The sequence below is a fragment of the Camelus bactrianus genome, chromosome 2 (assembly GCF_048773025.1).
Source record: "Camelus bactrianus isolate YW-2024 breed Bactrian camel chromosome 2, ASM4877302v1, whole genome shotgun sequence".
Lineage (NCBI taxonomy): Eukaryota > Metazoa > Chordata > Mammalia > Artiodactyla > Camelidae > Camelus > Camelus bactrianus.
Window position 1 is genome coordinate 24258422 of NC_133540.1, and position 22897 is coordinate 24281318.

The following is a 22897-nucleotide window of genomic DNA, read 5'->3' on the forward strand; positions in this document are numbered from 1 at the left end:
CTTACTTTTTTTAAAATCCTGGAGGTACCACAGAAGAAAATGAAAATGATCTCCACTGCTTTAGAAACTGAACTTTACAAAAGAAAAATATAAACATTTCTCAGATTTATTTCAGAGCATTCTAAATCCCAGGAATGTTTATGGATGCCAGGCCACACAGATTAAGCAATTTAGAGATTTCGGGCAAGGGGGCCCCACTTTGCAGCAGGTTTGGAAAAGAGAAAGCATTTCAGCGCATGTTCTGCCACAAAGCATCTGGCAGGCTAAGTGAGAGCTTCAGAATTCCTTCCGAAAGGGATGGGAGACTTCCTGTCATTCCTGTGTGTTTCTGCATGTGGGACCTGGGTGGACAATGCAAAGTGTAAACAGATGTAAATGGTGAGGGAGGAGGCCAGGCCAGGCTTTGCGCTGCACACTCCCCAGGCCCAGGTCGGGCCTCTCCCCGGAGCTTGCCGGGGACAGTTCCTCCCAAGTTACCGGGCGCTTGAATGGTTTATTTCACCAATATTTGCTTATGGAAATAAAGGGGCGCGGCCAGGGCGGGAGGAGCGGGTGGAGGAGGGGCCTGAGGCCGAGGGGCTCGGGCTGAGCACCAGCAACCTTGTCTGCTATGATCATTAACCTTTCTGGGGAACGCGGCTGCCCGAGCTCTGAGGCTCAGAATGTGAGGACAGCCCCGCGGACACCGCGCAGGCCGCTCGGACCGCTCGCTTTACCTCGCGCGCCGTCGCTCCAGCGCAGTGTGGCAGAAAAATGAGACTTCAACAATTCTTTTTCCTTTTTTTAATCTTTATGATGAGTCCTCTCCTTATCCACGGACAGAGAGCAGGTAGGACTTTGACACTTTTGTACCGAGTAAATTGTTTTTTATGCCTGTTTGTGCCCATGGGCCTCCGAGCACGACTGTGTTTGTATTGAAAATCACTTGGGGTGGGAAGGGATCAATTGGGAGTTCGAGATTTGCAGATACTACCTACTATATATAAAATAAACTACATTCAGTATCTCGTAGTAGTCTATAATGAAAAAGGATATGAAAACGAATATATATATGTATATGTATGACAGACATTATGGTGTACACGGAAATTGACACATTGTAACTGTACTTCAACTTTAAAAAACCACTTAGGTGTGCTTCGGAGAATTGAGGATAAGTGTGTAGGATTTCAGAAATTTGTTGTCTATCCTGGTAGGTCTGTTATTTGCATGTTTTTAAAAATAGCTAGATTTTAAAATGGTGATAAATATTTTATCACTATTTTTCTAAATTCAAAGAAAATTGATTCCAAAGCTAGCATAGGTATGTTATACTTGTAAGTAAAAAGACAGCTGTTATTTCTAGATATATAGTCAGATGTGCCACTTTAAAAGGTGCCATTTTTAGTATTATCACGTTTGGTCAAGATAAATAATATTAATTCACTTGACATATTTTTCAAGGATTCCATCAGTTGTGTTGTTCTTAAATACCAGGAATTTAGTAAACAAAGTTATTCTAAAGTGCTTTTACTTCAAAACTAAATATCTAAGATTTCAAAGCACTGGCAAGTTAAAAAAAAGAGTATATACATATATATATGTATCTATATATAAAGTTTTCTAAGAAAAAAGCCAACTAAATTTAAATAGAAAGGTGACAAAATTTATATCCAAATATGTTAGATTATTCACTTGATAATATACTTCCCCATTTAGAACAGAAGATGGTGCATAAGTGATTAAATATTCAGTCTCTGCCTTTTAGTTAATCAGAAGTTTGATCACTGAGATTATTTCAAATAAGGGCTCCTGGTCTGCCCTTTTACATAAGTAAGAAAAAAATTTCAAATTAACAACTCCAAAAGCATCTGATCCTTTCTTACTGTTTCCAGCAATTGCTATTCAAACTGTTTCTCCTCTGCACGGGGAACTATATTCAGTATCTTGTAATAGCCTATAATGAAAAAGAATATGAAAAGGACTCTATATATAACTGAATCCCTGTGTATACCAGAAACGTGAACTGTTAGGAATACCTGTCATGCATTTGCATCACCTTAATTTGTTTTATCACTGCACATCTGAACAAATAGCAAATAATCACAGTATAATTTGGATCGAGAATGTTCCCTCACATCCTCCAAATTAAACAACATTAATTTTTGGTAAATGCTTCTCATATTTTTCTTTTTTTTTTCCCCTGCAGCTAATTTGGCAATGAGGAGAAAGCTGCCCAGATACAACTGTCTTCAGAGGAGATGTATACCCCTCCATTCACGAGTCCCCTTCCCCTGAGGTACTTCTGATAGAAAGAGTTTTACTGCATTTGGGCAATGTTCCAGATTAGATATCCCTGAGAATGTTTATTCATATTTTGCACGTGTGATCATGGCTTGACAGTGATGTCTGTTTCAGGAACGCATACTCACAGCTGGCGTAGTAACAGTGACATGAAATGATGTTTGGGAATTGCTTTCATCATTTAATGGAACAGATGAGGAAAATCTTGATAGTTGTTGAATTTGAGTGATAGCTGTATGAGGATTAATACTGTTGTATGTGCTTGAGAATTTTCGTAATTGAAGAACCAAGCACTAGGAGAATTTAATTATAAAGGTATCTTTAAAAATGAGTTTTGGAAAACACTGACTAGCTCCCTGTGTTTTCCAGAACAAGCACATTTCCCATTAAGACCACTGTGTGCTAAAAATTTTCTGGACACATTTGCCCAATATCACCAAATGGATGATGTATTACCCTCAATACTTAGTAGTTTATTCTTTCTGAAAACATTTCTTTTAATATGTAAAATCAACTTAATATTACTGACATGGCAGCTTTCCAGCTTCACTAATAGAATTGGTCTAGATGGTTGCATCTTTAAGGATAAATTCTGAATAGCATTTTTCCCTCTTTTTAACATTCATGGAAAAAGCAATGATTTTACACCACCACCATCACCAGGAATACTGTTTGAATCAACTAACTTCAAACACCTGTTTAAGTTACTTCATACTAAAAAATAAGGAACTTGACATTCCATTGTAATGATTTTAAGCTCTTTAATTTACATGAAATGTATCTTCCTTTAAAAAAATAAGTCATAGAAATATCCTTCAACTGGTTAACAGAACACAGGCAATGGCTAAATTAGCGTATTGAGTTGGCCTGTGGACTGGGGTATTTATGGCACTTTTCATTCAGAGGGAAGAATGATTGCTGTGCCTGTTTTAATACGCGCTTTTCCAGCCAGTGAACACCCGGCGTCAGACAGCAGATGAAGGAAGAACAGTTCAGTAATAAGCATTTATTACGAGAACCAAGACAAAAAGCCAAGTTCTCTATGCCTGTATCTGTAACAAATTTGTTTTTGCTAGTAAAACATGAAAAATAAATTTGGTGGAGGAATCCAGAAAGATACAATAAAAAGTTCTTGAGAAGCCAATTAATAGGGACTCAAACATGCATTAAAAGGATTTTATATGTGAAAAACATCCTTTGGTATGTGTAGATAATGCATTTCAGTCTGTTATGTAAATAATGATAAAAATCTGTGCTTAGGATGGGTGGAGAAGTTCAAGATTTCTCCAGCCCTCCTCCACAGATAACAAAAGAGGCATCTTGCAGTAGCGAGGGAATTCCTGCATATGCAGGGAAAGATACCTCACAAACGCGAACAAAAGCCCTTAGTCGGCCACAGGTTATATTGGTTTTCTCCACAAACCACCTGCCATAAAAACTCTGCTGCCAGTAAACAAGATAGACTAGGGACATTTGAATTGTCAAAGCTAAGGAAAATTTTGACCTGTAAACCAAATTTGTAAACCAAAGGGAAATTTGAGTCAAAGCCACATAAGTCTGTTAAGAACAGCAATCCTTTACAAAAGTTGGGTAATCCTTTTAAAGAATGGCTCAGGTTACAGCGTCCATTTTCTCAGTGTTTAGACCAGTCCTGCATTCCAGTTAACAGTTTTTTAAAGAATGTGTAGAAGTCACATTTTAGAATCCAGCGATAGTATAAAAGCCAGTGCAAGGTAAACGTTAAGATAGTTTCCCAAGATCTTGCTCAGCCAGCAAAATGCTACCTTCGGGTTTGATAGCGTGATTCTCACTGTCCTAAATACTTGCACATTTTTAATATGTCTTGCGACCAGGTACTTTGACAACTGGATAAAAGCACTGTAAACGCAGGTGTTAGAACTCTGGCGCAGAACCTCCTGTTCATTTGCCCCCCTCTGTTTCCTTCATGCTTTAGATAAAAATCACAAGTTACTTGACTCAGTTAGGGTCAAGGAAGGTAAAAGGATAGGTAAGGTAAACAGTTGACTTTGAAGTTTTACAGATTAACCCTTTAGTGTGGTTTAGGATGGGAAAGCCCTATTACCTTTACTCTGTCCATTTTTCCTTCTCCTGGAGTCCTTGTCAAAGATCTTCAGTGAGATTTCCTAACAATTGAGGTAGTTAAATAGAAAATCTATGCTGTGTAAAATTCATTTTCTTCGTGCTTCTTTTTTCTCACAAATATTTTGGCATCACCTTCAGCCCTCAGTGGTTAGAGTGAAGGAAAGCAAGAGAAGGGTGAAACCCAAGCTTATAGGTCGGTGTGAGAAGTAGAGCGGAAATGAGGTAGGGGCTTTGGTGCTAATGCTGTCCCGTTCCAACAGTATTGTCTCACTACAGCCTCGATTTTATTTATAAATACGCTCTCCTGGTAACTACACACTCTGCTAACATGTATTCTTTCCAGCTTTTTAATAATTATTATAATATATGTTCACGGTAGGACATTTTTTTCTAACAGTCTAGGAGAATGTCAAGTCCAAAGTAAAAGTCTGTCACCCTACCTCATTCCTCGTTTTCATTTCCCAGAGATAACGGCTATGAAAATGTTTTTGGTAAAGGTACCTTTCAATACATGAGTTTAAATTGAGACCAGTTAATACCCTCTTATCACCCTTGATTGCCATTCAAATGTAAATGATTCTGGTTGTCTATTTTCTGCCTGATTCTTACCCCCTTACAGTCATGGGCTTCTGACCCCCCTGATCAAACCTCTGTCCTGTCTCCAAAATTTTTACTCAACTGTCCTGGTGTCCTGGCCCTTCTCACTCCATTCTGCCTCTTTGGCTTAACCGAAAGCCAACGCTGCACCCAGAACCTCCACTTCAGTGGAGCACGTCATCACCACCTTTAGCAGGGCTCTCGGGAAGTTAACTCTTCTTTGATGCACCTCCGATTTCCATTCAGCTGTATTTCAAACCTTTAATGACCTCCAGTTTCCTTAAACTTTCTAACCCCCTCATCCAACTCACAGCAAGAGATAATTCCTCTTCCCAGAGAAAATGGAGATAATTAAGCTTCAAAATCAGACACTGCCCTCAAACTACAAACATCTTCATCTGCAACACTTCTCCTATTTTGCCTTCCTAGTCTTCCATTAAGAGACTCCTCTCTTGGGCGTGGTTACTCTCTCCACACCTCAAGCACCGTGATCCAGAAATGACTCGCTTCCCCAGAATGTTCAAGATGTCAAAACTGATCTCTTTCAGGGGGAGGGATAGCTCAGTGGTAGAGCATGTGCTTAGCATGCACGAGGTCCTGAGTTCAATCCCCAGTACTTCCATTAAAAAATAATAATAAATAAATAAACCTAATTACCTACCCCCCCACCCACACACAATAGGAAAAAATAAAACAAAAAACAAAAAAACAAACCCAAACTGATCTATTTCATCTTAGGAAAAAAAAGAAAAGAAAAAAGGTGCACCATTGACCCCGTAGTGCACTCTGGTGACTCGTTTCCTCCCGTCTGTCTTCCAACATGCTGCTTCCCAGGGAGAGTTCCCTAGTGACCTCCTTCTTCTGAAATCCAGTGAACACATCAGTTGTCTCTGTGGGTCAAAAGGTAGAATGAGGGGGGAGGGTAGAGCTCAAAGTGCTAGAGCGCATGCTTAGCATGCACTAGGTCCTGGGTTCAATTCCCAGTACCTCAAATAAACCTAATCCCCCCCACCCCGCCGCCAAAAAAGAAAAAAACTAAAAATTTTTTTTAATTAAAAAAAAAGAAAAACATAGAATGAATTTTCCTGGTTTCAGTGACACCATGCTTCCGTCTGGCTATCTCTGGAATAAGAGATACTTTTCCTCTTAGGACCCGTACGGGGTGTTCAACTGCCAACCTGGCATCACCTCTGCTGCCCTGCAGACTCTGGAAGCCCACGGCCACAGTGCACGAGCATGTCTCCGACACGGCTTCCACACAGCTACTCCTGTAACTCGACTCTGTTCCAGTACCATAGATGTCATCAGGAAGGACTTCCCTGCTGGCAAAAAAGCAGTACCAGAATAAAGTCTTAATACAGGTCAGGAGGGGAGGGTGTAGCTCAAGTGGTAGAGCACATGCTTGAGGTCCTAGGTTCAATCCCCAGCATAAAGTAAGATAAATTTAATTACCACCCCCCCCAAAAAAACTAAAAAGATTACATAAAATTTAAAAAAAGAAGGGTCACATTCTTGCTGAAAGATGGCCCCCGTCCCTGACAAGCCAAATAACTCAGAGTCCGGGTCTTGGGTCTTAGAAGAAAAGAGGCAGCTTTATTGCTTTGCCGGGCAAAGGGGACTCACAGCAGGCTGGTGCCTTCAGAACTGTGAACCCTCCTTGGGGATGGGGTGGGGTGGTTATATAGCCATAGCTCAAACAATGAAGTACTGATAACAATCAACAATCATTTTCTCAGCAGAAGACTTAGAATGGCGTCACGATGCCTCCAGGTGACCGATTCTATAGACGCCAGCGGTTGTCACTCTTTCCATCTCTTTATCTCGCAAGCGCCCAAGGCGTGGTCTTCTGGGTGTTTGGCCTACTTCGTAAGGTTACAGTTCTGTGACCTCCCTGAGAACAATTCAGAAACCAAGTATGAGTATTGCTTTTGATTACTGGAATAAAGCAGAAGCAGTAAGATCAATAGCTTTAGTTTTAACAGTGGGCCTGGGACTGTGAGCAGCAACCGGTCAGTCAGATTAGTCGACCGTTTTAAGGGCAAGCAATCTGTTAGCCTAAATGCAGCCACTTTATTAATCCTCCTTCAACATCTTAAAAAAAAAAAAAAAAAAAAACAGTTCCTTCCCCTACCCGATACTGTTTTCCTTTTCCTAGGTTGTTTTTCTCCGTAACACCTAACACCACGTGACAGAACATATGTTTACTTTCTTGTTTGTTTCGTGTCTGCCTCTCTCCATTAAAACGTAAGTGCCAGGACAACGGGAACTTTGCTTTGATCCCATCTATGTGCCCAGTGACTCTCTGTCGTCAGCCCTCCAGAGATACTTGATGCGTGACTGAATGAATACCTAAAAGTAGAGTCTTTAATTCCTCTCTCTCAAGTATTTCTCCTATGTTCTCAAAACCTGGAGGATAATTATAAAGCCATCAAGTACTAGATGTTTACTATATATGAGGCCCTGTGCAGTGAAACATCCGTGTTCCTGTCCCTTCTACCTGACTCCCTGCTTCCTCTTTTTTTTTTTTAACATTTTTTATTGATTTATAATCATTTTACAATGTTGTGTCAAATTCCAGTGTTCAGCACAATTTTTCAGTCATTCATGGACATATACACACTCATTGTCACATTTTCTTCTCTGTGAGTTATCATAACATTTTGTGTATATTTCCCTGTGCTATACAGTGTAATCTTGTTTATCTATTCTACAATTTTGAAATCCCAGTCTATCCTTTCCCACCCTCCACCCCCCTGGCAACCACAAGTCTGTATTCTCTGTCTATGAGTCTATTTCTGTCCCGTATTTACGCTTTGTTTTTGTTTGTTTGTTTTTGTTTTTGTTTTTTAGATTCCACATATGAGCGATCTCATCTGGTATTTTTCTCTCTCTTTCTGGCTTACTTCACTTAGAATGACATTCTCCAGGAGCATCCATGTTGCTGCAAATGGCCCTGCTTCCTCTTTTCATCTCTGTTACTACTGTCTTAGTGCCATCGTGTCTCTCCAGCATCACCTCCACACCTGATCACTCCAGCCTCCAGCTCTGGTTCCGGAAAGCCCATTTTTTTTGTTTTAGCATCTGATCTTTTTAAACTGTAAATCCGATCATGATCCCTTGATTAAAATCCTCCACTGTCTCTGAGGTCTTCAGGACAGTGAGAACGCCCATCATTTAGCAAGGACCGCCTTACAAAATGCCCCTGCCCAGCCCCGCCTCTTCTCCCCTGCCCTCTCTCCGAGCGGATGAGAGTTAAGACTGGGCTGCCTGGATTCTAGCTCTGGCCACACGGCTGACTCGCTGCTGATCCTTGGTAAGTCACTTATCTTCTGTAAGCCTCCCTCCCCTTCCACGTCTGTGAGGTGGAGCTAGTAATGGTGTTTACCTTATCATCGCCATAGCTACCACGTAGTAGGTGCTAAACACACAGTAGCTAGAGTGGTTACCATTACTTTCATGTCAGTCCATCCTTCACCTCTTGCCAATCCTCAAGCTACACTTCTGCCTGCAGGGTCCTTTCCTTACTCTCTCCCCTCACTATCAAGTCATCCGTCAAGACACCTTCCCTGATTTTGATACCCCTACCAATATTAGATGCCCATTTTTTGTTCTCAGCACCATTTGCACACTTCTGCGCAAGTACTGAACTCACTGCATGGTAATCATATGTCCACTAATGGGGTTCCTCCCCTCTTTCCTGAAAATTCTCTGAAGGCGTAGTGCAGGTGTCTGGACTGTTAAATTAACATTTGTGAAGTGGAGCAGAACAGTAAGCCTTTTTTCAACAGCTGGTAAGTTGAAATAGAGAAGTTTGCTACAGGTCTTGGAGGAAGTACCCGGCATGCCTGGAGGGGCCCCCTGGGAAGAAGGCAGTGTGCAGACCGAGAGCCAGGACCTGGGGTATGTGCCTAATAAGGGCCCTGTGGGTGGAGCACTTTGGGTTCCAGGGCTGGAGCCATATTGGTGAACTTGATGCAGGAAAAACGGATGTGGGGCATGAGGAGGGCCGTGTCCCAGGCTTTGGCTGAGCCCCTGGGATGTGCCCCGCCAAGTGTGGGTCCTTGGCTTCATGCAGGAAAGAATTCGAGTGTGAGCCACCGTTGAGTAAAGGTAGATTTATTTAGAGAGATACATACTGCATAGAGTGCAGGCTGTTTCAAAAGGCAAGAGAAAGGCCACAAGGTGTGGGAGTGGGTGGGTGCTCACATTAAAGTAAAAATAGGTACACACTTTTTATGTTGCTGAATCCAAACTCATTCTGCTCGCTGCATGACAGGCCAATAAATTGGGAGACGAGGTGTTGGGGCAAGGAGTAGCGACTTTATTCGGAAAGCTGGCAGACCGAGAGGATGGCAAACTAATGTCTTGGAGAACCATTCTGCTCTAGTCAGAATACAGGCTCCTTTTATACAGAAAACAAGGGGGGGGGGTGGTTGGTTGCTGTAACCTTCTTGCTGCAGGCGTTCTTTGTTCTCAAAGCCATCCCTGTGGGCTAGGTCATGGTGTCGGTGTGAACCTCCAACAAAACAAAGGCTATTCTCTTCTACACTTAGAGTAAGGGCTGTCTCTGAAGAGGAGAGAGTGAGAAAGGGAGGCCAGGCATGGTGTTACCTGTTTTTATGGGCTCAGTAGCTTCACACGCCTACAGGTGGGACCATTCCAACTACCCTGGGAAAGGGGCTGGGACTCCCAGGAATTGGGCCACCACACATTCTTTGGCCTTTTGCGGTTAGTCTTGGGACGGTCATGGCGCCTGTGGGCATGTTATTCACCATGTTACTATGTTACAATGAGCATATAATGAAGCTCAAGGTCTACTAGAAGTCAAACCTCCCACCATCTTAATCCTCACGGCCAACTGGGAGTTGAATCCTCCACCATCCTGGTGTTAATTGCTGTCATTCCTTGAAGGGCTGTGCCCTGCCCCCTTCCCTCATTTTCAAACCAAAAGAGTTAGGTTTTGGTCAGCCCCAGGGAGTCTTATCTAAGGGGCACATTAGGTAAACAGGCCCTGGGAGGCAGGGAGACTCTTGGTCACAAGGGCTGTTTGTGGAGGGGGTGTGTCACATCAGGCACTTCCATTTGCTTGTGACCCTGCACTGCTCTCCAGGGCATGTGCAGGAGGGGCTGGGGGCCACATAAAGCACACACCTGGCAGCAATACCATGGAGTAGCTGAGCTAAACTCTCGATGGTGGCTTGTATTTATTTATCTTTGTATCTTCAGCTGAAAAAGGTGCCTGGGCTACAGCAGGCACTCCATAAATTTTGCTGAATGGAATACAATTAAACGTTTATATTAGCATTCAGGAATTACTACCATCATGCCCCAACACACATTTTCAGCTTTATTTCCTGATATTAATTGTCAAACTGAACTCTCGATTCCCTACGTCTGTGCTGTTCTGGAAGGTGCTTCCTCTTCCAGAAATCCTTCCCTCATCTCACCAAGCTGAAACCCCTCGCCTCCCCCAGGGTTCTCTTCAAATTCCATTTTCTGTATGAGACCTGCCCTGATCCAAGTAGCTTAAAATAATCTTCCACTCTCAACAATCACTGCATTTTTATTTGTTGTTATTTTTGTTGTTGTTGTTTTATTTGGGGGGCATAATTAGGTTGTTTGTTTATTTTAACGCAGGAACTGGGGGTTGAACGCACTCTATCAATGAGCTATACCTTCCCCCGCACTACATTTTTGTCTGTAGGTTTTTTAAAGCCATTTATCATACTCAACTTTACTTCATCAAGTTTTATCAGCACTAGAATATGGGCTCCTTGAAGACCAGACAGCCCCTAAAGTTTAGATTATAACCTTATGGTGTATGAGCAGCCTGAGAGCAGCTTTAAGTATAGGGGATTCCTGCATGGACTATAATATCTGTGGGATGTCTTGCTTAAAACTAATTAAAATATAGAAAATTACTGTTTTCTCAATTAAACATAGTCCAGCATCCAAAGACCACGTTAGAGAAAAATCCCTAATTTACTGATGAATTAAAACTTTTCTATAAAGACCATAATGCCTTAATGGTAATATTTATAACATATTGAATATATAAATGTATAAAAATATAGCTGTTTTGTATATTATTATAATAAATGTATATTCCCCTATACAAAATATGTATATGATGGACTAAAGCCTCATTTCAGAGTTTTCTTCACTTTGGAGACTGATTTCTCATTACAAAGTGTGTAATAATTCTTTTTGCAGCAGATATTTACTTAAAGTAGCTGTTCTCGGGGAAGGGAATAGCTCAGGCGTTAGAGTGCATGCTTAGCAAGCCCCAGAACCTCCTCCAAAAAAAAAAAAAAAACCTAATTACTTCCCCTCACCAAAAAAAAAAAGTAGCTGTTCGCTGTCATTTTCAGGAATCTAAAATTTCTTTGTAGCATAAATTTTCTGTTTGTTCTCAGTTAAGTATTCAATTAGTGACATAGTGATAGCAGGTTAACTGTATTATTACAGGGCAGTAATATATTTGAAAAATTGATTAATCTTAGATAAGAGCAAGAGAATATTTATTTTATTTATTTTTATTTTTTAGGTGCCTTGAGAAAAACAAAATCACCTATTATTAACTTCTTCAGTACATTTCATTCTTGGATGTATCTTTTTTTTAATAGTGATGTGTGGTATTGAACGCCACAATTCCCTCCGCAATACCAGTAATATCAGAATGTTAGATGAGTTCTAAACTTCCTGATCTTAACAAATTATAAGCAGTTGTCACCAGACACAGTCAAAATCTTGTAAGCGTGTCTACAATTCCTCAGAATATTGCTAATTTACAATTAAAATCCTTGATAGTTTACTTGTTACCACTCAGATTATTTATAAATATTTATAAAAAAAAATAATTAATCATACAAACCACATATCTTGTGCTTTCTACATTTTTTTTTTAACATATGCCTCTGTTGAGGCATATTTTACATATCATATAATCCACTAATTTCAAGTGTACAATTCAATGACTATTTTTGGGGGGTTTTTTGGGGGGTAATTCCATTTATTTATTTATTTATTTAGGAGATAATGGGGATTGAACTCTGGACCTCATGCAATCTAAGTATACACTCTGCCTCTTGAGCTATATACCTCCTCCACGGGGTCATGGTTATGGTCATGTCCACCTGCACATCCGTGGTCATGCCAGGAGCTTGGTCAGCCACTGTCACTATTCCAGCCCCTTCAGCCTTCCAGAGCATTGACCATTGATTGGTCCTTTTCTCCTGCTAAGACTGATTATTTCCATAATTGCTGCCAGTATTACAAGTTTCCTGCCACTCTATCTTCATCTCACTGTTCTGGAAGAATCCTGAAGTCTTCAACCAGGCATGGTACTGCTGTTGGAGTATACCCAAGAAGTCAGATTGGAAACCCTTTGAATTCTTCATCCAATCCCATGCTGTCTAGCAAACCTACATTTCTGTGGTCAACTTGCCTTACGCTTCACTTTAACGGCTTCTAACTTTTTCTACGCACCTCAAATTTTAGACCCTTATCTTCCTCATTTTCAGCAGAGGGCCTTGCCTCACGTCACAGAGAAAATGCAAGTCATCACATGGTATATCCCTCAGCTCCCAAGTATAAATCCCACCTCACCCGCCTCCCACTCTGCTCACCCCGACCCTCTTCCTCTGAGTGCCACGAAGGCGGGACCATGCCTCCATCCATGCGTGGACCCCCTCCCTCCCTTCCCACTTTCTCAGGAATCTTAAAACTGCCACATACACGTTGTCTTCATTCTCTCTTGCCCTCTGGATCGTCATGTCAGCACAGGTTTAAATGCCGGTAAGACTACACAGTAAAACACACACACACACACACACTCCTCAGTCAAAGCTCTCAAGGATTCTGTCCTTGTCTCCGATGCGTTATTTTCCATTCACATTTCAACCTACTCTCATCTGTCTTACAATTTCTTTAAAATAACCAATCATTTTCATTTTCTTGGCCTTCCCTCTGATTTCTCAGCAGAATTTAGCAACTGAAGACTCAGCCTGCAAAATCCCTCTCTTAAATTCTAGGATACCACACTTAAACTTTCCTGCTAAATTCTTAGCTGACCCTCTGGCTCCTAGGCAGGCTTAATCTTACTTGGGACGACTTGCATGCTAGGGTTTCTCTTTACTCTCTCCTGCTCTATTTCAACCATTCCTTTAGATTTAATTACCTCTTTACACTGCTAATACTCTGCAGGAAAAAAAAAAAATCCAAATGAGAACAAGCAAAGCCTATTTATTCATAGCTTGCTGTAGCAAGGGAGTCAACCACCATCACTTGCGTTGACAGAGGATTAAAGAGAGGCAGGAGAGTGGGAAAACACATAGAAAAAAAAGGAAAACTTCAAACCTAATTTGATTACAGGTTGTTGGTAAGGGACAGTTGATGGCAGGTTACCTAGAAGTGGGGCTTCCTGTGTGATTGGTTTGGGCAACCTGTATGGCTTTCTCTGGATAGTCCTGAATTAGAATTAGGGGCAAATATTAGTAAAGCTGACAGTTATTGACCAAATTCTCACCATGTGGGGCCAATTGTTACAGAGTTTATGGGTCAGAATTCTATTTTAATATATGGTCTAGCCATTGTCCGTTTGTAAATTCAGTCTTCCAGCTCCGAACTTATCTCGTTCCCACCACCCACACCTACGTACTGTCTGCCTTGCACCAACTTCCTCGTATCTACTTTTGCTGTTTTATCCATTTTTCATCTTACGGCTTCATGCTGCTTTAATACTTTTTAGGTATCTCTCATCCTACTTGAGATTTACATAAAATTCTTAATGTAACTCACAAAACTGGACATGGAAAAGCATTTCTCTCTCATCCCAACCCCTGTCTGACTCCCTGTAGCTATCTGTGAGTTTGTAAATGTGTCCTATTCCTTTCCACTTCAGAATTTTCACACATTTTATTTTCTCTGCCTAGGATCTAGGATTCTTTTTTCCCTTCTCTTTATCGAGTTTATTCCTACTCAATCAAGGCTCTGATCAATTGCCACTTTGTATGTGTGTGTATGAGCGTGTGTGTGTGTGCGTGTGTGTGTGTGTGTACATGTATTAAATAGAAGGTCTCTCATGACACTGGCCCGAGTAACTTTCAGGTCACTTTGGAGTTCTTTAGATTTCACATTTCATTCACATTGAAATTGTGTTAGAGCTTTCAACTTTATACTTATCCCTCACTTTTTCTGCTGTAGTAACACTTTTATATATACAAAAATTATATGTATGATACATACACATATTATTTAAACACATGTGGAATGCACTTACTACTTTGCCTCATTACAGCTTGCTAAACTTAGATATACTTATTTGTAGATACAGAAACAGTCGTTTTGTATGACTTTTTTTTCATTATATGAACAGCCTTTATTTAACTTGACTCCGTTGATGGATGTTTATTTACTTATTTATACTGTTCTGAACAATGGTGCATTGAACATGTATGCACATCTGAACACCTGTACGCTTACTTTCTTACAAAACTTGTCTAGAAGTAGAATCACTAAGATATGTACTTTAAAAACATTTTTTTGAGATAAAATTCACATTCCATATAATTTACCCGTTTAAACTATACAGTTCGGTGGTTCTTACTATAGTCAAGTAGTTGTGCTACCATCATCATAATCAATTTTAGTACCTTTTTATCTCCCCATAAGACAAAATCCATACCATTACCAGGTCCTCCCCACTTCTCACCAACTCTCTAATCCTAGGCAGCTACTAATCTACTTTATGTCTCTATAGATTTGCCTATTCTGGACATTTCATATAAATAGACTTACAATGTGTTTTTTTTTCTTGTGTGATTGGCTTCTTTTGCTTAGCTTAATGTTTTCAAGACCCATCCATGTAGTAGCATGAATTAGGAAATCATTCTTTTTTAATGGCTGAATAAAATTCCATTGTATAGAGAAATCACATTTCGTTTATCCAGTCATCTAGTGTTTCCACTATTTGGTTACTAGGAATAATTCTGCTCTGAATGTTTGTGTACAGGTCTTTGCTTGAACATATGCTTTCAGTTCTCTTGGGTGTATACCCAAGAGTGAAACTGTTGGATTATATGGTTACTCTGTGTTTGAGTAACTTATTGAGGAACTGCCAAACTATTTTCTACAGTGATCGCAGCAATTTACTATTCCTAAGAGCAATACAGAATGGTTTCAGTTTCTCTACATCCTCACCAATACTTGTTTTTATAGTCATCCTAATGGATGTGAAGTGGTGTCTCATTGTGATTTTGATTTGCACTTCCCCTAATGACAGGATGCTGAGCATCTTTTCATGTGCTCATTAGCCATCTGTCTATCTTCTCTGGAGAAATGTCTATATAAATTCTTTGCACATTTTTTCCAATTGACTTAACTTGTCTTTTTATTTTTGAGTTGTAAAAGTTCTTTATATATTTTGAATACAAGGCCCTTATTGGATATATGATTTACAAATTAGTTTCTTCCATTCTTTTGGTAGTCTTTTCATTTTCCTGGTGGTGTCCTTTGAGCACAAAAGTTTTTAGTTTGTTAAAATCTAATTTGTCTACTTTTTCTTTGGTTGCTTGTGTTTTAGATGTTATATTAAAACACCACTGACTAACCCAAGATCACAAATATTCACATTTATATTTTCTTCTAAGAGTTTTATAGTTTTGTTGCATTTATGTCTATGATCCATTTGGAGTTACATATTGTATTTGGTGTGAGGAAGGGTTTCAGCCTCTTTTGCATGTGGTTATCCAGTTGTTCTAGCACCATTTGTTGAAATCACTATTCTTTCCCCCATTGAATTATGTTGGAACTACTGTAAAAAATCTGTTGACCACAAATGTAAGGTTTTATTTCTGGACTCTCAGTTCTGTTTTATTGATCTATATGTCAATCCTTGAACTAACCCTATACTGTCTTGATTATGGCAGTATTGTAGCAAGTTTTTAAATCTGGATGTGTGAGTCCTCCAATTTTGTAGCTCTTCAAGATTGTTTTGATTATTCTGGTTCCTCTGAATTTCCATATCAGCTTGTCAGTTTCTACAAGGAGCCAGCTGTGGCTTGGATAGCATTTTGTTTAATCTGCAGGGAAGTACTGCCATCTTGACAATTAAGTTTTCCAATACATGAACATGGACCCTTGAATAACACAGGTTTGAATTGTGAAGGTCCACTTATGTGGATTTTTTTTTTTCACTAAATAAGTACCACTGTACTACCCAACCCAAGAACAAGGCACCAACAGATTCAGTGTCTGGTGTGAGCCTACTTCTTTGTTCATGGATGGTCGTCTTATTGTTGTGTCTTCACATGGTGGTAAGGGAAGGGAGCTCTGTGGGTTCTACATTGTAAGGGCACTAATCCAAATCACAAGGGCTCCACCCTCATGACCTAATAATCTCCCAAAGGCCCCTATCCATTGGAAATTAGGTTTCAACATATGAATTTTGGGGGAAAACAAACATTCATCCTATAGCACCTGAATAAATGTTTCTCTGTTTGCTCTATTCTCTTAGAACAATTTCCAGAGGATTTAAATATTAAAAATAATAATAATAATTTTCACCAGCTATGGTTGATTCACAGGGAACAGGGACCACAGAGTTCTTCATATCACCACTTTAAGTAACCCTCCAGGTTATGTATATTTTAAACATTGGTACTTAGTGGCAAATTGCTGTCTAGAAAAGCTTCACCACTTTGCATTTCCAATAGCAAGTAATGAGAATGTGTATTCCCCATACTCTTGCCAAAACTGAATATTATCAATACTTTTAGTCTGCCTGTCTCATAAGCAAAAAAACCATCTCATTATGTTCAAATTTTTGGCAGTCCGAGTTGAGAGATGACTCCTAGAAGAGGCATACTGCATATTCTTGCTGCTAAATTAATTATAGTTAACACCCCACCATGACTGTCAGGTAAATGAAAAATGAAGGAGGTAGAAGTTTCTAGAAATAAAGCAAGAGGCTGCTTTCATGTCTTTGGGAGGTGGTCAAAATAAACTGCCTAGGACCAGCCCCAGGACTCCCCTGGACACACAGGCAGCCATGCTGGTATCCAGCCCCAAATACCCAATGGCTGGCACAAGCCCTGGGACCCCCAGGCCACATACCTAGCCTCACCATGACCTGGCCCTACCCACCAGTGGACTGGCAGCCACTACATGAGGCAGGGCTTGGCAGCCAGTCGGGCTGTGGGCCAAAGCCACCTACCAACACGCCCACAGAAGAGCCCACACAACCAATCTAGGGGGCACACTAGAGCACATGACTCTGGTGACAGAGAGGAGTGTGCTGCTGGGCCCCATAGGATGTCGTCTACATAAGGCCACTTCTCCAAGATTGGGAAATGTAACTTACTTCCCTAAGACATAGAAATAAACACAGAGAATTAAGCAAAATGAGGAGATGGAGGAATATGTTACAAACAAACAAGATAAATATCCAGAAGAATATCAAATAGCAGGCCTTGTTCTGAGTCAGATTCACCATAAAACAAGAGAAAGAGAAGAGGAGAAATGCCAAGTTAGATGAAAAAACTAGGGAGCATTTAAGAAGAAAAGAAGAGCGATATAATGAAGAAGCTGAAATGAAGCAGCAGCTTGAACTCACTCTCCGAGCCCTGGAAATGGAACTGAAGGGTATAAGAAATAATCCAAATCAGGTTGTAGAAAAGCGAAATGACTCTGAGAGGCAATGTTCTCGAGAGCAGAATGCAAAATATTACAAGATGAAATCCTGACCAATCACCTTTCCAAACAAAAGGAGACAGAAATGGCTAATAAGGAAAGGAGTGCTGAGGTTTCTCATAGTCATGAAAAAGACCTGTTGCATAAAACCCACATGTTACAGAAAGAAACTGTCAGGCTGAAATGAGAAAAAGAAACAATAAAAAATCAGAACCAAGAAAAGGAAAATGAGTATTTTGAGACATTGAAATTGTAAAAGAAAAGAATGATGATCTTCAAAAGAAAGTAAAACAGAATGAGGAGAACATTATTCCAATATAGTGGACAGCTTAATGTTCTGACAGCAGAAAAGACAATGCCAAACTCTAAACTGGAGAATGAAAAGCAAGCAAAGAAAGACTGGAAACAAACGTTGAAACATACCATTCTAGATTGACTATTGCCGTCCACAGTCATGATCAAAGTCAGGCAGTAAAGAGTGACCTAGAACTTCCTTCCAGAGAGCAAAAGATGAGTGCTTTCACTTACAGGACAGAATGAATGTGTTGTTTTGTTTTTTGTTTTGTTTTTGCCAAGTTGCTTTATTTAGTAGAATTTTACATTATGCAAAATATAAATAAAAGCATATATTAAAAAATAAAAAATCCGCCCCCCTCTTCCTCGGCACTACCTGTGGAGGTGGAAGCCGTCTCCTAGTCAGCATCATGGCCACCCTCAGACCCCTCCTGAAGCCCAAGATCGTCAAAAAGAGGACCAAGAAGTTCATCCGGCACCAGTCAGACTGATATGCCAAAATTAAGCGGAACTGGCGGAAACCCAGAGGCATCGACAACAGGGTGCGCAGGAGGTTCAAGGGCCAGATCCCGATGCCCAGCATCGGCTACGGGAGCAACAAGAAAACAAAACACACGCTGCCCAGCGGCTTCCGCAAGTTCCTGGTCCACGACGTCAAGGAGCTCGAAGTGCTGCTGATGTGCAACAAATCTTACTGTGCTGAGATTGCTCACAACGTCTCCTCCGAGAACCGCAAAGCCATTGTGGAAAGAACAGCCTAGTCACCAATCCCAACGCCATCAGTCACCAATCCCAACGCCATCAGTCACCAATCCCAACGCCAGGCTGCGCAGCGAAGAAAATGAATAGACAGCTCGTGCACGTTGTATTTGTGTGAATAAAACCATGAAACTCAAAATAAATAAATAAATTTTAAAAATTAAAAAAAAGTAAAACCCCAAAATATTAAGAAAAATTGTTGAGACTACCAATGTAGGTCATTGAGAAGTGAAGATTATTAGGGGAACAATCATTTAATATAAAAAAAAAACTAATTGTATAAATTGAAACTTTTAAGAAATATAGTTGCTATATTTATATTGAAAGGTAAGAAAATATCTTTCAGCACTGAAAAACCTGGTAAATTTTAGTAACTCATTGGGTATAAAAAGAAATTAAGCATGAGTAAACTGGTCTGCTGCGTAGCATTTATTATTACATTTGTTCCTCTTTTGCTTCCAAATACAGGTCTTTTTCTGTCTAACCTCACCGGGTCTGTCAGAAGAAGAGTGAAGGAAAGGATGTAATTGTGTGATTGCTTAGAAGTTCCTGGACGAAAAGGAGTTGTTTGAAAGCACCTGGGATGGTTGATTAGCTTCACAGGATTCTCTTCTTCCTGGTTTCTCTTTAGAGGCAAAATAACATAAATTCAAAAGCAGTCCAGTTTGAAGTATATTTATTTGCTTGCATAACAAAATTCTCTCTTCTTCTGCACATTATTATTCTTACCTGAGTTAAGAAGAAAAACTGTTTTAATGTCTTAGAACTCTCTAATAGTAAAATGTGCAAGAGTTTAAAATTGTTCTTTCACATTCCTATAGTTTTCCAAAGGTATTAAAATTACTTTATATATGTTTGAGTGATTTTCTTTTTATTCTACATCTGAAATCAATTCCATTGACTATTTGACTTTAAAGTTTAGGGAGAAAATAATTGGTTCATTGATTATATAGAGAGACTAAGAAAGAAGTTACTAATTTCTACCAATTTTATATAATAGGCTTTAATGTTTATGTACGTTATTTTTACTTTGAATAATACCCACTTAAAGTTGTAAAACAAAGTCTGAAATAATTGTAGTTCATTTTATATTATAACTGAAATGTTCATTTCAAAAACCTGTTTCTCCACGTGTAGTCATAAGAAACCAATGTTCGATTTCCTTTGAAGTTCTGTTTTATGTTCTTAATTCATTTGTGTCGACAGCTTCTTAGAAAAGCCAACTTAAAACTGACATTTAAAATACACCTATGCCAATGAAGTCTCAAGCAGGGCAGGGTCTGTCTCTAACATATGAGTGCTCAACACTCTGCTAGGCTTTGTTTTGATGTTATTCAACTTGTGATGAGACGTGTAAATACAAAATCAGAAGGAATTTAAATATTTGATTACCTAAGAAGGAAACTGTCCTGTCTGAACTGTACTGATATGATAATCAGTTGTTCCAAAGTTGTTAAATATGCTCTTAATTTGTATTTATTCAGACTGTTTAGCTCAGTGCCATAAAGTTTTTATTATTTTACAGTTAAGATAATTCCAGATATGAAATTTACACATTCATGTCTTGACTAGAAATTTTACTTTATAAACATTCTAGAGCCATAAACCATTATCTCTTATTTTGCTAAAATAAAAGATTGGGATTAATGTATGAAGAATTTGAAATAGAAATTCTGACGTCATGAATGTTTGTCTCCCTTTCATAGCTTCTTAACAGTGTCTTTTGCAATGGGAGGTGATTATACAAAGTACTGTAATTAAATTCACACACAAAAGATGTTTTGTGAAACATGTTATTTCATTATTTAAATTGGATATTTTGGGGAAACTCTAAATGATTTCTGGGTGAATTATAATTCCTTTACACAAGTGCATTTCAGTAGAAACACAAGCTATTTACAATTATATTTAAAACATGTATGTACTTATTTATATAATTTGTACAAAAAGAGAAAAAAACAATATACAGTTCAGGTATATTTCATGGACTACAAGCCTACACTTTTGCAAGTACAGATTCCCATATTCACAGAAAAAGTTAAAAACCACCCCTCCCATTGTAAGGTAGTTAAATGGTTATGCACATCTGCTCATACAATTTCAATAACTGTTCAATAAAACACTCAGTGATCTGAGTTCTAGTTGTCCTTACTTGTATAAGAAACATTCAGATTGTGGAACACAGTATGGTAGATGGGTTCCTGATACTTGTCTCTGTTTCCATTGTTCCTTTTTAAGACTGATCGTACCCTGCCACTGCAGATCTTTTACCTCACTCAAGATTATCAGAGGAAAGGCAAAGAGTCTCTCAACACCAGTGACACATTTGCTGAAGGTGGCACACCAGAACAAGCCCATGGCAATGGAGCCATATTTTTTTTCACTGGCAAGGTGGAGGGGGAGACCAGAGGAGTGTTAAACTATGTGTACTTTACCTTCTTTGTGATTTGGTGTTTGTTTTATTCTTTTTTCTATTAAAAGTTCTTTGCAATTTCTAACATTTTCAGAACACAAAGGAAAAATTTTATATCGTTTCATCAAGATGGTTGAGGGGACCAGAAATAATGGTGCCACCACAATTTGGGGCTATGGGATGAGTCACTGAAGTGGAGCAGAGTAGTGGATCAAAGAAGAGTTGTAAATGTTGATCCCTTCTTTCCTGGCTCAGTCCCTTCCAAACTCTGTGAAATCAGTGAAGGCTTTGGTCCCTACACCATTTTCACTCTTTCCCAGGGCCAGTACTTGAATAAGTAGGTGCAACATCTAACAGTGTGCCCAAAACCTCAGTAATCAAGATAAGTAACACCATTTTAATGCCTTTCTTAAATGTAATGAAATGTAGTTGATTTAAAATGTTAGCTTCAGGTGTAAAGCAAAGTGATTCAGTTATACATACATATATATTTTTTCAGATTCTTTTCCATTACAGCTCATTACAAGAAACTGAATGTAGTTCCCTGTGCTACACAGTAGGTCCTTGTTGTTTCCTTATTTTATATATAGTAATGTGTATCTTTTAATGCCATGTAAAAAAATTAAACACCAAACAATGCATGATGAGCAAAATATCAAACTTTAGGTAAATACAGGATCTGAGCCATGTCAGAGCCTGAGGCAAAAGATAAAAATTAGTAAACTAGCTCTCATCCTGTCAGTAACTAGAGCTTGTCTTAGGACATTGGACCCTGAGTCCAGCCCTCCATTTCTTCCCTTTGTTCTCACATCACCAAATGACTTCACTCCCTAAACTCTAGATCTATATCCCATCTTCCATGATTGGCTTCCACCTGGCCAGGGTGATCATGGACAGAACACTGGATTCTAGCCCTGGCTTCTTTTTATATCTAAGCTCTCACCCTACTATAAAATCGTATAATTGGATTCCAAGGAGTCTTGGTAAGAGATAATGTGGTTGATAATTTGAGGCTCTGGCCCCTGTCAACCACCTCTGGAAATTTGTCATCTGATTGTACACTAGAACATATAAGAACTACCTACACCATCTCCTGACTCTCTACCTTTTGGATGATTACAATACTCTTATTTTTGCAAGTTCTCATAGTATCTTATATCAACTGTTTTGTGGCACTTGCTATGTAAGAGGTCGTATAATATCCTTCAAAATTTTTAACTTGGAGTTTCTTAAAGCTTATCTGTCCTTTCATTTACCCACAGAATAAGCATAAAGCCATCATAAAGCATGTGAGGAGGTGATCTCACTGATGGCTGTGGCTGGAAGCAGATGCTGCCTTTGACTCACTGTGGGGGTTTCAGCATCCTTCATGTTAGTTATTTTATGTAAATGAGGAATCTAAGATTATAATATACGTGAACTGCATGGAGCTTCTGACGATACTCAAATTTTGTAAACAACTTTAACTTGTTTTAGAACAAAACATACATTTTGTTACCTAATAAGCATTTTTACTATAACAATATTTCTATTCTGGACTTCCCTATTACTGTGAATAATATGGGGGGAGGTGAGATTTTTGTCCTATATGTTTAGAAATATCTGTTCATCTCTATGATTTTTCCTTAAGAATTAAAGGATAGTAAATATTATCAGGTAACCAGACCCTTATCAAGTCTCACTGTTGTTGGAGGGTATATATAGCTCAAGTGGTAACAAAAATAAATACCCTAATTACCACCCCCCAAAACAAAACAA

The 22897-nt window shown here is 39.3% G+C and overlaps 1 protein-coding gene and 1 pseudogene across 2 annotated transcripts; both read left to right on the forward strand.

The window, feature by feature from the left end:
- Positions 1 to 529: 529 nt before the first annotated feature.
- Positions 530 to 21226, forward strand: APELA (apelin receptor early endogenous ligand). Of its 2 annotated transcripts, XR_012511354.1 has the most exons (4): positions 530 to 829; positions 2189 to 2278; positions 6134 to 6344; positions 19195 to 21226. XR_012511354.1 is itself a non-coding variant. In XM_010955504.3 (3 exons), exons 1-2 carry the CDS (start codon positions 754 to 756, stop codon positions 2275 to 2277), a joined length of 165 nt encoding a protein of 54 aa, XP_010953806.1. In that variant the 5' UTR covers positions 538 to 753; the 3' UTR covers position 2278; positions 19195 to 21226. The 2 variants fall into 2 exon arrangements, 1 of the variants encoding a protein (XP_010953806.1); XM_010955504.3 differs by lacking the exon at positions 6134 to 6344 and having other exon boundaries at positions 538 to 829.
- LOC141579617 (large ribosomal subunit protein eL32-like) lies at positions 12010 to 19188 on the forward strand (annotated as a pseudogene).
- Positions 21227 to 22897: the final 1671 nt, after the last annotated feature.

What these genes read in the sequence shown, in the direction of transcription:
- APELA (XM_010955504.3), top strand. Translation starts at nt 754, where the DNA reads ATGAGACTTCAACAATTCTTTTTCCTTTTTTTAATCTTTATGATGAGT. An exon ending in TATCCACGGACAGAGAGCAG is followed by an intron (nt 830 to 2,188) that starts GTAGGACTTTGA and finishes TTTCCCCTGCAG; the next exon opens with CTAATTTGGCAATGAGGAGA.